This window comes from Equus asinus, chromosome 2 (assembly GCF_041296235.1).
Source record: "Equus asinus isolate D_3611 breed Donkey chromosome 2, EquAss-T2T_v2, whole genome shotgun sequence".
In the NCBI taxonomy this organism is placed as follows: domain Eukaryota; kingdom Metazoa; phylum Chordata; class Mammalia; order Perissodactyla; family Equidae; genus Equus; species Equus asinus.
In genome coordinates, this window is record NC_091791.1 from 82,298,024 (window position 1) to 82,312,701 (window position 14,678).

A 14,678-nucleotide genomic window follows, 5' to 3' on the forward strand; every position below is an offset into this window, starting at 1 on the left:
AAAGTACTAGGAAAATATGAGCAAATGTTTTTATAATATGAGCTTGGGGAGACCAAACTTATCACAAAATCCACGGTTTTTATAGTAAAAGTTTTGACTACATTTAAAAAAATTCTTTATGGTAAAAATCTCCCAATCAACAAAGTAAGGAAAACATTTGCTACCTGAATAACAAAGGGTTAATTTTTCTGAGAAATCCGTGAGAAAAAAAAGAACCCCTGTTTTTTTTCAATTGCACAAACAACATGAATAAGTAATTTAAAAAGAAGAAATGTAAATGGTCAAATATATGAAAAGACATTTACCTTCATAAGTAGTACAATGCTGAGATCCACTTTAAAAAAACTGAGATCCAGACTATTGATGTTCTCAATCTTTTCTGAAATCCAGGGTCGTCCGTCCAACTGTGAAATGAAGTGAGCCATTTTGAGGGTTGGAGTGGAAACTGATATAATCTTCCCAAATGACAGTTTGAAATATGTATCAAAATGTTTACTGTGCATACACTTTGACCCAGCATTCACACTTCTAGGAATTTACCCAATGGAGACAATCTCAAATAATGAAGGACAGTGAGAATTTCAGCAGAGCACTATTATAATATCAAAAAATTATATTTTTTGACTGTCCATCAATAGAGATTGGTTTAGTAAGTTTTATACAGACAATGCTATAATCTATTATCATTAAAAACAATGAGTACACCTGCGTGTACTAACGGAAAAAAGCATGTTCCAGAACAGCATGTAAAATTGCACAAAGATGGATAGTGAGGTGTCTGAAAAGATGTTCACCAAAATATTATCTCCAAATGGCAGGGTTTCAGTTGATTTCTGCTTCCATCTTTGTACTTTTTGGGGTAATTTTACAAACAAAAAAAGGATTATTGTTGTAAAGACAATAAAGCTCCTTCAAAAATAAAGTTCTTCCTGGGAACCACCTCCCCCACAGACGTACCACCTCCCCCCTCCCACTCACCGAGGACCCGGTTACTCACGCCTCCTCTGAACTTCTTATCATTTGTATAGTACAGCAATGTTTGAAGAGGGAGGAGGGTGCCATGGGAGGTGACCACATCGTGCAATAAGCAGAAAAAGCAACTCTTTCTGCTCTTTCCACGTTGGAGCTCACCAGCACACCATCAACTGAAGCAACTTGTGTGTCAAACCCAGGAGTTTGTTTTTCACTACTGTCAATTAAATTAAACAAATTTTATTATCCGCATGTCCACTATTCATTCTGTATAGATCTGTGTCTTCTTCCCTATTCCCTTAGGTACTAATAGCCAAACGCAAAATAAGACCATATTTTTATGTAAACACACTGCATAAAAATCATAAATTATATTCCAAACTTATGTGTAAATTAGGTTGAGATGATCTGCACAGCCATCAGCGTGGATACTCCAGGGCTGTTCAGTGGCCCAAATGGCAGGTGTCCAGAAGTCGGCCGGGACAGTCCTCTGGGCATCGACTTTTGACTCTCGCTTCGCGTTTGTATTTGAACCAGGGTTTTTTCCTTGTATTTTTTCCAACAGATTTGTCTTTAACATGTCTCACCCTTATTTTTTTCTGGCACTTCCTGAGAGTTGGGCTAGTGCTGCCAGTTTGTGAATTCTTTAGAAAGAACACATTGTGTTTTTATGGTTTTATTTTTTCAGAAAATAAAACACATACTGTTAAATTTATGAAGCTAAACCAGAAAATTCTGAAGCCAAAGCCAAAGCCAGTCGTCGTTAAAAGAGAAGACGAGTGAGCCTCAAATAGCGTGGTCTTCCCTGTGGAAAATTGAAAAAGAGCAAAAGCGGGAGGTCGTCATGTTCTGATAGTCACTGTCAGGTGACTAAAAGTGATGGTGAAATCCAGGGAAGGGTTTTAATTAAGATGCTAAAGGATGTTAAGGTTGAAGGAATGAGAATTCTAAAAGAAAATCAATTTGCAGTGTGTCCTGTGCCCCGGCAGAAGCCCAGCGGCAGTGCCTGTAGATGGGCCGTTTGATATGTGCCCGTCGGAACTCCATCCTCCTTGTCCTCACTCCACCTTCTGCTGGTTTAGCAGGTCGGCTTTAACCCTTTTCTTCATTTCCTCATCCTCTCCCAGGAACCTTCAGAGCTCTCGCCCAGAACTTTAGAAATTAAACCATTGAGGTGACAACTTTCTGCAATCAAATGTAGAGATAAATTTAAAGAAGAATGAGCAATTCTAGAACAGGTACCAGAGAAAAGGAGAAAAATCTCTGCATTAAATCGAAGAGGAGAATGTGAGCAGTAGGACAGGAAGATGAGAGGTGCATTTGAGAGGAAAGGGCTCCTCCACTTCAAGGGGACGTTTTGTTTAGGGGCCCGGACGTCAAATTGCCCTGACGATTTCCGAGAAGTGTCTTCATGTCTATTTCTCAAATACCCTTTCTGCCCTACCAGAAAGTAGCCAAATACAGTCGTGCGTCACTAACGACAGGGATATATTCTGAGAAAGATGTCGTTAGGCAGTTTCATCACTGTGTGAACATCGTAGAGTGTACTTATGCAAACCTAGATGGTACAGCCTACTGCACACCTGGGCCACATGGTACTAACCTTATGAGTCCACTGTTGGATATGTGGTCCATCATTGACTGAAACGTCATATGGTGCGTGACTATAATGAAATCATAACATGCGGTATATGTAACAGCATCCATTCTGTCGTTTAGCCATAAACCAGCAGGTATTGCCATTCCCATTTACAGGAGTGGAAACTGAGTGCCGGAGTGTTTATCTTGCCCAGGTTGACACAGCTCATTAGTGCTGAGTGTAGCCGGTCAGGAACATTGTTTCTTCACTCACAACCCTGTGCGTCCTAAGAGATGCCACTGGCTTCCTAGAATCCCTCTTGAGCTAGAACCTACTCATTCTGTTCATTTTTCAGCTCTAAGTCCCAGAAACCTCTTGAGTGACTCACTAGTTTCTATCAGCAAATAAATTACTTTTTTGGCGAACTTGCCAAATGATTGAATTAGGGCTTCCTTTGTGGAAACTTGGGATATGTCACAACTGAGAGGTGGTCAGAGCCATACAGGACATGTGCCAACATATTGAAAGTGTTTGGTGAAGTCAAGGTCCAGCGTGGATCTGGGTTCATCATTCTAAATAAGCTAAGTGAGGGCCTTGCTCTTCAGGGATGACAGCCGTGTAATAACAGCTCTTACTTAGGTTAACTCGGAGATGTCAAAACTCTTTCGAACATCATAGACTCACCTCTCAATGTGCAATCAACTTTTGATGTGGAAAAAAAAAACAACTTTATGTTGATGATAGTAAACAGCAGCTAACCCACTATAATGGACATTTGACTTTAGAATTCAGAGAGGGACTCTCTGTTATATTACTCATTTATTTGCATATATCTCCCACTCCCTCTGGTTTCCTCCAGGTATAACCATACCCATTCCCAAGTGGATGTTATCTGTGGCCTAGGACCCACCAGGTGGGCAGAAGCCTCTCCCCATACAGGTCGTTTACCAACAATTGAGAATTGCCTATATTGATCTGGATCAATACAAAGTAGTTACTGGGATCCACTCACAGCCACGTGTCTTAGTTTTGCTGCTGTAACAGAATAGCATAGACTGAGAGGCTTAAACAATAGAGACTCGTTTCTCACAGTTCTGGAGGCTGGGAAGTCCAAGCTCAGGATGCCAGTATGGTCAGGTGCTGCCGAGGCTCTCTTCCTGGTTTACAGATGGCCGCTTTCTTGCTGTGACCTCACGTGGAGAGAGGAAAGATCATGTCTCTCGTGTCTCTTCTTATAAATGCACTAATCCTATTCATGAGGGTTCCACCCTCATGACCTAATTACTTCCCAAAGTCCCTACCTCCAAACATCGTTACACTGGAGATTTAGGCTTCAACATAGGAATTTGAGGGGCACACAAACATTCAGTTCATAGTATCATAATATGGAATTATCTAGAGATTGTTCTTAGGAACTGGTGTGCTGATCTCAAATACTTCCCAATGTTAGAAGAAAGAAAAGCAAATTCACAAGGATGTGCCCTGCAGTGTTTGCTTAGAATTTAGAGATGAGACATAGACTGTACTGTCCTGAGGGTTCCTCTAGCAATAACTGGCATAGAATTTCTTCTATTGGAGTGTGCACCAAGTTTGACCTTGTGAAGAAACCGTTGCACCACATGGGCTGCAACCTGGCTGTGCTCTCGACAATAATCCTGCTTTGTTTTCTTGGGGTGGAGGGAGGAGTATGCAAGCCATCAAAGATGCTTGTAACTGATTCCAAGTAGTATTGTTAAGTAGACCAGGATTGCTGAGAAATAGATGTGAGTCGCTTTACTTTAGATGCAAAGGATAAATGCAGTGGGTGTCACAGCCAGAATAGTAATTATGTCATCTATCTTGTCGTGGAATGTGACTATAGTAATTGCAACATTTTCTCCCATCATTGAAGCTTGTAATTATAGTGCAACTAACGGGATTATGTGCTAACTTGGGCTGTTGTAATCACCTCTTTTACTCTGAAATGTAATGGTAAAATTCCACACTTGTTCCCAGACTGCCGATTCTTTTTAACATCTGTTGTCTTGTAACTCTTAACAGTTCAATACTAAAGAGAGGAGGCAGAGACGCTGTGGGCATTTCATAACACAGGACTCAAGATAAAGCAGACTTTAGGCTTGACGAGAAAGCATAAACAGTAAGGGAGTTTTACATTTCCAACCAGAATAAAAATTTCTCTTTGAAAGCAAATAGTCTATTTTATGTTTCAAAGATGGCAGATGTTTTATGAGATTTGGCAATGTCTGCAACCCATAATATATGCATTGAAGGAAACTTTCAACCATAAAAATCAATCTAGGGCTAATTAAGAAAACCCTCCCACTTAATCTAAGGAGCCGGTTTAGGTTAATCAGCGCCTGGATACTAAGCTGTGTGTCAGGTTGTCACGTGTCATGTGTAAGGCTCATTAAGATGTTCATTTATTTACATATTTATCTTTTCAGATCCTATTACAACAAACTTCAAGGGTTATCCAAGAGACTTTGGTTACAGACGAGTAAGGGGACATTGGACACCACGTGAAATAAGGGGGCTGACGGCTAAGGTGGAAAAGCCCCCTGATTCCTTTGTTGTCAGCTGATCTGCACTCTCTGAGACCATCCTTTACAGTATTGGTTCAGTAATCTGAGTGCATCTAGGAAATTAACATTGCATGGAACCATCCCAGATCCACACATTTGGTCTTAAACTGGGCGCTTATTTCTTGGCGCTAACACCAGCTTCCTTATGATTTCATTCCCGTTGTACAGGTGCACGGACAGGACTCCGCAATCCAGGAGTGTAGTTGTAACTAAGCAAATGCATCTGTGATCTTAAAGCAACAACAAAAGGAGGCAATCTAAGAATAGCTTGTTTTCTTGAAAGAAAAGTTGTGGCATCAAGTGAAGTATCACCTCTGGAGGTGATAGAAAAATCCCTAGATTAGACCTGCATAGAACCATCAAGACCAGACATTAACAGCATAGTTGTTAGAATGTCGTAGACGCAGGGCTGCGAGGGGCAGATACACTGATGTGAGACGGGGATGTGGCCCGGCCCCATCATTCCTTCACTGGGCCGCCCCCGAAAGCGACATTGTTTGAGTCCCCTCCTCCGGTACCTTGGCCTGATGAACTGGTTGACGATGCAGCAGCCCCCAGTGAAGCGCCCTCTTGCGGTTGCCCTCAGGAAATGAAACTAATCGAATATGCTTGCCATGGACGTGGACAAGCATGTGAACAAGCAAACTGATCAAGGGGAAGGAAGCTGTAATTATAATTTAGCAAGCCAACTTCAGACCAGCTGAGACATGTTAAAATTTTTCAAGAGTTCATTTGAGCATACATCGATTCAAATCGGGCAGTGCCAAACCAAAAGTGGTTAGGAGTACTCCACTGACGGGTGCAAGGGCAGGATTTTATAGAGAAGATGCTGAAGCATAGCAAAGAAATTATTTGATTGGTTATGGCTCAAGCGTTGCCTTGTTTGGGAAAGCCTAGCTGGCTGTCGGCGATCGGTTGTGCTTCAGTTTCTCTTTCTCCAGTTCCAGTGCATTGACTCTGGCTTAGGTTTAGGTTAGTTTACTGAGTCTACCAAGACTTAGAGCCACCTCAGCCTAATGGCCTCCTGGCTTAATTACTTTTAACAGTGTGTAGGTCCCAGCCTAGAGGGAAGAGAGTCTTGGAGGTGACACTAGTAGAGTCTGTCCAAGCACTTCCCAGCATTGGGGGAGAGGAAGCAAGTCCCAGATGAGGAGACTTAGCTGTAAGGGTTTTCTTGCCCGCAAGGCTGTCCCTAGATTAAATTAAATAACCTAAGAGACTTTAGGGGCCAGACCCTTCTCCTTCTGGCCATGTGAGCTCCCAAGTAGCTGGTCTACAAGAAGAGAGAGTGCTGGCCTGGCAGATGAGAACATTCCAGTCCACTTGACAATTACAGTTTTCATTATCAATTAATCAGGAGACTGTTGTAGCATATAGATTCTGTGACCAGACTGCTTACCTTCAAATTCTGGTCTTCTCTCTTACTAGCATGTGACCTTGAGCAATTTTCTTAACTTTCGTGCCTCAGTTTCCTCATCTGTAAAGTGGCTTTAAGTCTAGTACTCAGAAGACTTAAATGTGGTAATACACGTGACGATCCATTTGGCACAGTGCCTGGCACATACTAAGCACTCAGTAAATGTTAGCTATTATCTTTATTGTGGTTTTATATAGCCGTCTCTTGAACTTGTTTAATTTAGATCTGCCACAAGAGATGTCCATTCTTAGCATGCCAGAAAATTGTGCTTCTGGGCTCAGAAGGCTGGGGACCACCTCTGGATAAAGGCTCTTACCAAGGTAACTGCCATCGTGTGGAACTGGATGGGGTTGTCAGACTCCCCCGTCTCCTTGCCCTTCTCCATGGTCCCTCCGTGGTGTGCAACTATTTTGTGGTGTTTTAGCACATACTGATTATCCTAGTAACTTTATAATTTCTGAGTCTTCTCAATTCAATCTTCTAGAGGGCAAAAATCTTGCCTTATTCTTTCCCCTATATCCTCTCAATTAGCTGAAAGAGAGAGATTCAGTAAATACTTCTGATGTGAGATAACGAGGTTTATAGAGAATTCAGACCAAACGAAAGTATGTCCAAAAATAGAAATAGATGGGGAAAATGAAAACTAGAGCGGGATGATGGTCAGACAAGACCTTTTTAAGGGAAGCATCTGGAAGAGCTCACTGGAGCCAGGGACTGAGACCCAGCGGAGCTGGGAGGACAGGTGGCTCTTAGAGGAGGAAGGGGGTTGTTCCAGCACGGCCACCCTTTTGTGTGCTGGCCGGGGCAGCAAACACCAGCTCGCAGTGGTTGGCAGAGGAGCCGCTAGACAAGTTCAACAGTCACGCTAACATGGTGGCCTTGGAGGAGACCGCGTGCCTCTCTGGAGTGGCGAGGACGGAGGTCATGGCCAGGGCAGTCGGGGAGAGCGCTGGGCTTTGCTTCGGAAGGTGCAGCAAGCCTGCTGCGGGCAGGGCTCCACCCCCAGGTGCTGCCGCCTCACTGTGTGATTCTGCCTCGCTTGTGTCTCCATCGCAGCTTTGTGGGCCTCAGAGTAGCTTCCTGATCCTGCGCTACAGTCCCTTGTGATTGCTTCCCAGGGTCCCTGCAGGACTGCCCCTCCCCGGGGCCTGTATGTGCAGCCTCCGCCTAACCTGAGCAATTCCTGTATCGCTGGCCTGTAAACCCCTGCAAACTTCAAACGCTCCCATCCAAGCCAACAGACACTTCTTCTGGGTCTAAAATACTGGCCACGGTGCTGTCGGAGGCGGAATTATAGACCATTTAGAGTAAAAGGAACTTAAGAGATATCTAACTCCTGAACTTTACAATGAGGGAACTGAAGTCCAAGAGGTTGACGCGCTTGCCGAAGGTCGCACAGCCAGCTTAGGGGTGGAATGGAACTGAAGCCTGCTGCTCGTTGATACCCCGTTCTCCACTCCACACTGCCAAAAATGTGGACTTTCTCAGGGTGTAGGTTGACTCATCTGCTCAACTCCTAGTTGTTTTCTTTGAGGGGAAAATGCCTTATATGTCTCAACTGGAATTATTTGTAGAATTCCATCCGCCTGCTAAATTGGGTGAGTCTGGTCTGGAAATCAGAAGAAGAATTTCTGGAAAATGGGCTGATTTTAAAAACCTGGTGGGAATGTGTGTGGCTTGTATGCACTGGAGGCCTTAAAACATTTTTTTGTTCATTTGTGAAGTGTTTTTGTCATTCTAGAGAAAATTTAGACATTGAAGGTACTAAAAGGATATACTTATGCCTGCCTGTGGCCTCTAATAAGTTCTTGCAGGCAGAACAGCCTAATTGGCAGGATGAGGTAACTGCTCAGGCCATTCCTCTGCCGAGCACGTGACACAGACCACAAGTGAAATGAGCTAACTTCATCTTCCTCTTAGCAAATGCTTCTCAGCCCTCCGCCTCTCCCACCAGCTCTTCCTCTGGAATTCCTGCTCCTGAGCTAGGGGGAGCATTGGATGCACAACTGCCATGTGTTAGCAGGCTTCAGAGAAGCCTGGAAGGAAAATGGTGGAGAAAGTGCTTTCTGGTCAGGAGCAACACTCTCTACAGGGGAGTGACCATTCTGAGTTAAAACATATGTGTTTATAATACCTAAACTAAAATATGATATGCTTATAATATGTGTTCTCTCTCTCTCTCTCTCTCTTTTTTTTTTTTTTTGGTGAGGAGGAGTGGCCCTGAGCTCACAACTGTTGCCAATCTTCCTCTTTTTCCTTAAGGAAGATTGTCCCTGAGCTAACATCTATGCCAATCTCCCTCTATGTTGTATGTGGGATGCCATCACAGCGTAGTTTAATGAGCAGTGTGTAGGTCCATGCCCGGGATCCAAACCCATGAACCCCAGGCCACCAAAGCAGAGGGCACAAACTTAACCACTACATCACCAGGCCGGCCCCATAATATGTGTTCTATTGAGGAGGATAAAGTGTGTCTCTGTGTTGTTCATGAGAGTGTATTGCAATAAAACAAGCAATAATAATAAGTACAATCACACTGGCTTGGTCAGGGCCAGCATTCTGCTTTATTCATCTAGAAATGATTTAGCAGAGTAATTGTGAGGCGACTGGCCTGGAGCATCTACTCATCACTCAACTGAGAGTAAAGCAAGGATGTCTGGACCTTATGCTGCTTCTCATTCCTCTCTAGATGGTGGTCTGCCATCCTGGGGCAACATGTCTTTCCTCAGAGACGTATTTCCAAACCCGTCTCCTTGGGGTTTGCACACACTCTCTCTCCAGGCTGGGAATGGCCTTGTCGTTGGCCTTGAACACAACACAGCCTATCCTTGGACTTGTCCACTCTCCACGTGGACACCTGTGCATCGGACCCGCTCTGAACTGACCTTTAACCCAGCGCCTGTGCTGTGTCTCCCACAGGTCTCCCAGGCCGCTGCCGACCTCCTGGCGTACTGTGAAGCCCACGTGCGGGAAGACCCCCTCGTCACCCCAGTGCCTGCGTCAGAAAACCCGTTCCGAGAGAAGAAGTTCTTCTGCACCATTCTCTGACTGTCGGTTATGAAAATATCTCCTTCTCTGTCAGTAAAACCCCTGGTGGAGACCGTGCATGCTCTTAGCTTTAGGGAGCTCCACCCACACCCATCCCTGCCCAACCAGGATGGCTGGGGCCTGTCTCGTCTTCTCATTGGTTTTCTTCATTGCATTCAATTTCACTTTTCTTTTTGTTTTCATAGTATTTTCTTTATTGGCAAAGCAAATAGACATTTTTGTAGCCAAATAACAAATGTGCCAAGGAAAGATAAATATGGATTTAAGCGTTTAAATTTTTTAAACATCAATTCCCAAGTTTAAATATATCAACTTAATACATTTCAGTGGATATTTGTTGAAAAGAAAAACTGTACTCAACAACCCCCATTCACAGTAATTCAGTACCAAATTAGAGCATTTTGACCAACTGAAATATATGGGTAAATTTTCACCTCCATGCCTAGAGAAGCAGTTCTGAAAGTTCACTATTTCCTGCTTTTCCATCTTCCTACTAGAAAGAAAAAAACCCACAGCATTGATGGTTTTCTTAGTGTGTATCTTCCTGCGGCCATGTGGCCCAGACCCCACCGAGGGCCCCGGCCTCTGTTTCCCACTGATTGTCACTGACCACCTTGGAGGTGGTCCTCCTACAAGTGTAGATGCAGTGGGTCTACTGGGTGGATATTGAAGCAGGCTTAACTGTAAATGTACACCGTGACAGCCATCTGTTTACGTGCTCCAGCTGGCCCGGCCAAGGGTGCCATCGTCCCTCTCCATACGCCACCTCTTCCTGCTCCCTCCTATTCTGGCTCCTCCTCAGTAGTTCTAACATGGGTTGTGTCAATAAGGACCCATTCTGGGCAAAGCACTAGGCCCCGTGGGCTTTCACAGGGTGGCCCCTGTCCCAGAGGAGTGAGGCATTGGGGCAGCAGCCCACTAGGTGCCATCCACTGATCTGAGCATTGCCACGTATTCACTTATTTAATCCTCCAACAATAAATAAATGCCACGAGAGTACATCTGTTTTAAAGAGAGGGAAACTGAGGCACAGAAAGGTCCTGTCGTTTCCCCAAAGTTATAGATAGTAAGCAGGAAAACGGGGGCTCAGTAGAGGTGGTCTGGCCCAGAGCCCTCCCTGAACCTTTGAGCTACGCTGCCTTCCAGGTCTCCCTGGGTGCGGGTGGGTAGACCCCCAAACGACCTGAACCTCCTGCTGCAAAGCACTCGCCCTGTGGTCCACTGGGCAGCTCATGTCCCATCTTCTCCGGGAGGAGGCCTGTTGGTCCGTATTCTGGCAGCTTATGGAAGATGATCCGTGGATGCCCCAGTGGAAGGCTAGACAGCTCTTGGTTTTTCTGAGAGAAACTCGCAGGTGCCACCTTAAACAAACTCAGACCACCCCTGATGAAAGAACAGAATAAACCATGGGGGCAGAGAGCTCTTTGTCTAAGTTTGTTCTGCTCCGTTTGTTTGGAAACCCTGTCTCTCTGGCTCTGACAGCGGCTTGCTGTGTGATAGAGGGCAAGCCATTATGACCCTGAGATGCTCTAACCTGCACATCGGGGATAATGGTAATTCCTCCTCCCGCCTTTCTGTCTAGAGAATATCGAGAGGTGCTGCACAGATGAAAGCTCTGATTATCATTTAAAACAAATAAAATGTACTAAATGCCAAGATATAACATAGGGAAGAAGGCATGACTTCAAAGGTACCACTGTTCAGTTGGAGGAATAATCTGCAAAGAGCCAAATATAATTTCAGACCAATTAATGACTTGCTACCCTTGTAAATGGTTTTAGTCCATTCTTATTCTTTGTTTCTTTTGTTGAAACCCATTTTTAGTTGCATTAAAGCTCACTGATAATATCAGTGTTGTTAGGAAGCTGTGTGCTCAAACTATAGGAGAATTGTATGCTGTACGTGATAATAAGATTTCAAATCCTTCTCTATTTTGGTTTATGACCAGCGTCTCTTTATTCTGTGGTCCATGTCAACATCATTAACCTGATAAAGCAAAGCACAATTCATAAAAGCACATCAGAGACGCGGAGAAAGTGGGACAGCATGGAAACGGGCTATAAATCAGGTCAAGAAAAAAATGTTCTTCTAGTCTTCCGCCTGACTTTCTCCCCTGTGTTTTTACTTCTACTGTCCCTCCATATTCTGCCTCCCCTTTTTTTCCTCTTTTTCTTTTTCTTCCTCTCTTCCTTACTTTGCTCTGTGAGATGCTTGTCTTTTACTGTACCTTTTCCTTCCAAACCTATGGCATTTCTTATGGCTTGCCTCTTCTGAAGTGTCCCTGAGCTCAGAGCTGTCTTCTTAAAGACCAGTTTGAGTACATGGGCTATGAGATGCACCAACGTGTGAATGAGCCCTGTCCCCCTTCTAGCAATCATTGGGAGGTGAATGAAATGGAGTGATCTTGTAGTGGACACTTGTCATTTTGTGTCTCCTGTTTGGCTATCCAGCATCTGACGCCTCTTCCTCTAGGGGGAAATCGCCCCTTACATATAAATTCAGTGGGATGCAGTAACCCCTTCCACTGTGGATGCTGAAGTGGGGAGGTCTTCCCTGTCTCTCAGGTGCACTCCCCCTTTCCAGCACCAACCAGCCAGGGAGTGGCCAGTGACCCTGGGTGAACTACTTGGACTCCCCTGCTTGGGAGTGTGAGCTTGGAGCAAGTGACGCAGAAATGAAGGGATGCTGAGGTTCATTTCATGGGAGCTGCAGTGGTCCAGGGGTGTCAGTGGCCCAGCGGGGGGGTGTCTAGGACTGGCAGGCTGCAGGGATGGCATGTCCACTGGTAACAATGTCCAGGGATGGCAGTGTCCTGAGAAGACCATTCCTTGGCCCTACTGAGCTGTCTCATCCCCGCCCCTCTTTTTAGGTCTTCTTTCTAGCTTTTTCTCAACTCTTTGAGCCTCCAAGCTCCATCCAATGAACTCCTTATTCTTCAATGAAATAGCCTGGGTTGAATGTACTCCATTCCTAGATGTATACCCAACAGAAATGTGTACATATATTCACCAAAAGAAATGTGCTAGAATGTTCATAGAAGCATTAATCATAATAACCCAAAACTGGAAACCACCCAAATGCCCAAAATGAATGGATAATCAAATTGTGGTATAGTCACACTGTGAAATCCTATACAGCAATGAGCACGAATGATCCGCAGCATGGAGTGAGACCCGCGGGATGGGCAAGTACGTACTATATGATTCTGTTTCTATCAAGTTCAAAACCTGGCTAAGCTAACCTCTGCTGTTGCAAGTAAGATATCAGTTACTCTTGAGGGGATGGTAAGCAGAAGGGGCACAAAGGGAGTTTCTAGGATGTTCTACTGTTTCTTGACCTGGTTGCTGGTTATCTGCGTGTATTCAGTTTGTGAAAATTCTTCGAGCTGTTAACTTTCGATTTGTACACTTTTCTGTATGTATGTTGTACTTCAATAAAGTTGGGTTTTGTGGCTAGCAATCAAGAATCCTACTGCTATTTTTTTTCTTTTTCTGCACTTTGCTCAACTTTTCACTCCTCCTTAGGTATAACATCATAAGTGGGGCAGTGAAGAGTGTATTTGACAACATTTTGAAACATGGAGTACTTATAATCCACAGCTTTCTGGACAGAATAGACTGTCAGCACCATGCAGATGGTTCCCCGTGAATAGGATATGCTAGTGCCATATTGTAGAATTTGTGTCTTTTGGGAAAACAATGTGGAATCCTACTGGGATTTCCCACATGGATCAGCCTCTCTGTAAATGAGGCAGGTGACAACCTCTCAGCCTCTCCTGCCTTCTGACCATCAAGAACGGATGGAGGGGATGGCCTGCCACAAAACCCTATTATCAAACACCACCTCTGGGGGAAGGAGCCACAGCAAAGGCATCAGCTGGCACTGTGATGATGCATCTTCTGAATCCAGCCCCAGACTCCCAGGCAAACGGACTTCTTCAACGCTGCTCCCACCCGTAGGAGCTCGAGGCCCCCTTCCAAACCTCTCACTGTCTCTGAGGGTCCCCCGGTGCTGTCTCTGTTGCTCTCGGCTACCATGTGGCCTCTGCCATTCTTCTTGCAGCTCTGACATGTTGAATCCTAGGGTGATCACAGAGTAGCTTCACTCTGGGACTCCTGCTACATGAGTCGAAAGGTCTTCCCTTTGATTCTGAGCTCCAGCCCCCGCGGAACTCAACAATGAGCCTATGTCAGCAGCCTCCTCCGTCCGAGGCAGCCATGGGAGGGGAGAAAACCAGAAGTCAGAAGGAATTTTGTTCTGGTGACTGTTCAAATTTGAGATGAAAACAATAATAATGGTAACAACTAACATTTCGACCTGAGGAATGTGGACTGTGGTAATAGATTAGACAGAATTTATTTACACTTGCATCTCCTTCAGCTCTTCAGGGGTGTGAGAAGACACCAGGTAACGGGCAGCTTTTACAGAGGACCAGAATGATGCTCCCTGCCCGCCTCACGTTTCAGCTTTGTCTCCTGTGTGGGGCATCGCTCTGCCCTAGCCAGGGTGCACAGCTGGGAGCAGCTGTGCAGGAGGATGGGCTGCGGGTTTCACTGTTTCTGGAGATAAGCGTGGATGAGCCAGTGTCGACTCCTACTGGTCAGAACCTGACATCCCATTTGGTTTCTAATAAAACCCTTACACTTGATTCTGTTTTAGCTAGAAATAAATTACTGACTTGTAGAATTTCAAGCCCATGCATGATGGTTAACCATACGCCGGTGTTATTGTGATCACTTACCTTTGAAGATTCCCCAGAGTTCACTTTTCAATCCTCCCAACAATTGTGTTGTAAGATTTATCATCCTCATCCCGTAGATGATACTCCTCATGTATATGAGGAAGCTAAGTTCAAATGAAGTATCTTGCCTGAGCTCAGCCAAGTACTAAGTGACTGGATTTGAACCCCGATCGGTCCTCCTGACTTAACAACACCGCAACGCCTGTAGTCACACCAAGGAGTCTGAGAGGCAAAAGGCTTTCATCTCCTCCATCCTACAATTTTTCAAAAAGCTGGTGGGAAACCATGGAGCACACTCTTGACTTTATAGTGTGGTTGCACTTTCTGGCCATTTAAAAA

General features: G+C 44.7%; 1 protein-coding gene across 3 annotated transcripts in view; it reads left to right on the forward strand.

Moving 5' to 3' along the window:
* GNG4 (G protein subunit gamma 4) overlaps positions 1-13,059 on the forward strand; it is a 69,759-nt gene extending 56,700 nt beyond the window's left edge. The window contains exon 4 of one of the 3 annotated variants that reach the window (XM_070492261.1): positions 9,470-13,055. In XM_070492261.1, the coding sequence (XP_070348362.1) occupies positions 9,470-9,598 (129 nt within the window). In that variant the 3' untranslated portion in view covers positions 9,599-13,055. Of the gene's footprint in view, positions 1-9,469 lie in introns of all 3 variants that reach the window. The other 2 variants (XM_014846549.3, XM_070492271.1) reach the window with 2 other exon arrangements.
* The last annotated feature ends 1,619 nt before the right edge of the window (positions 13,060-14,678 follow it).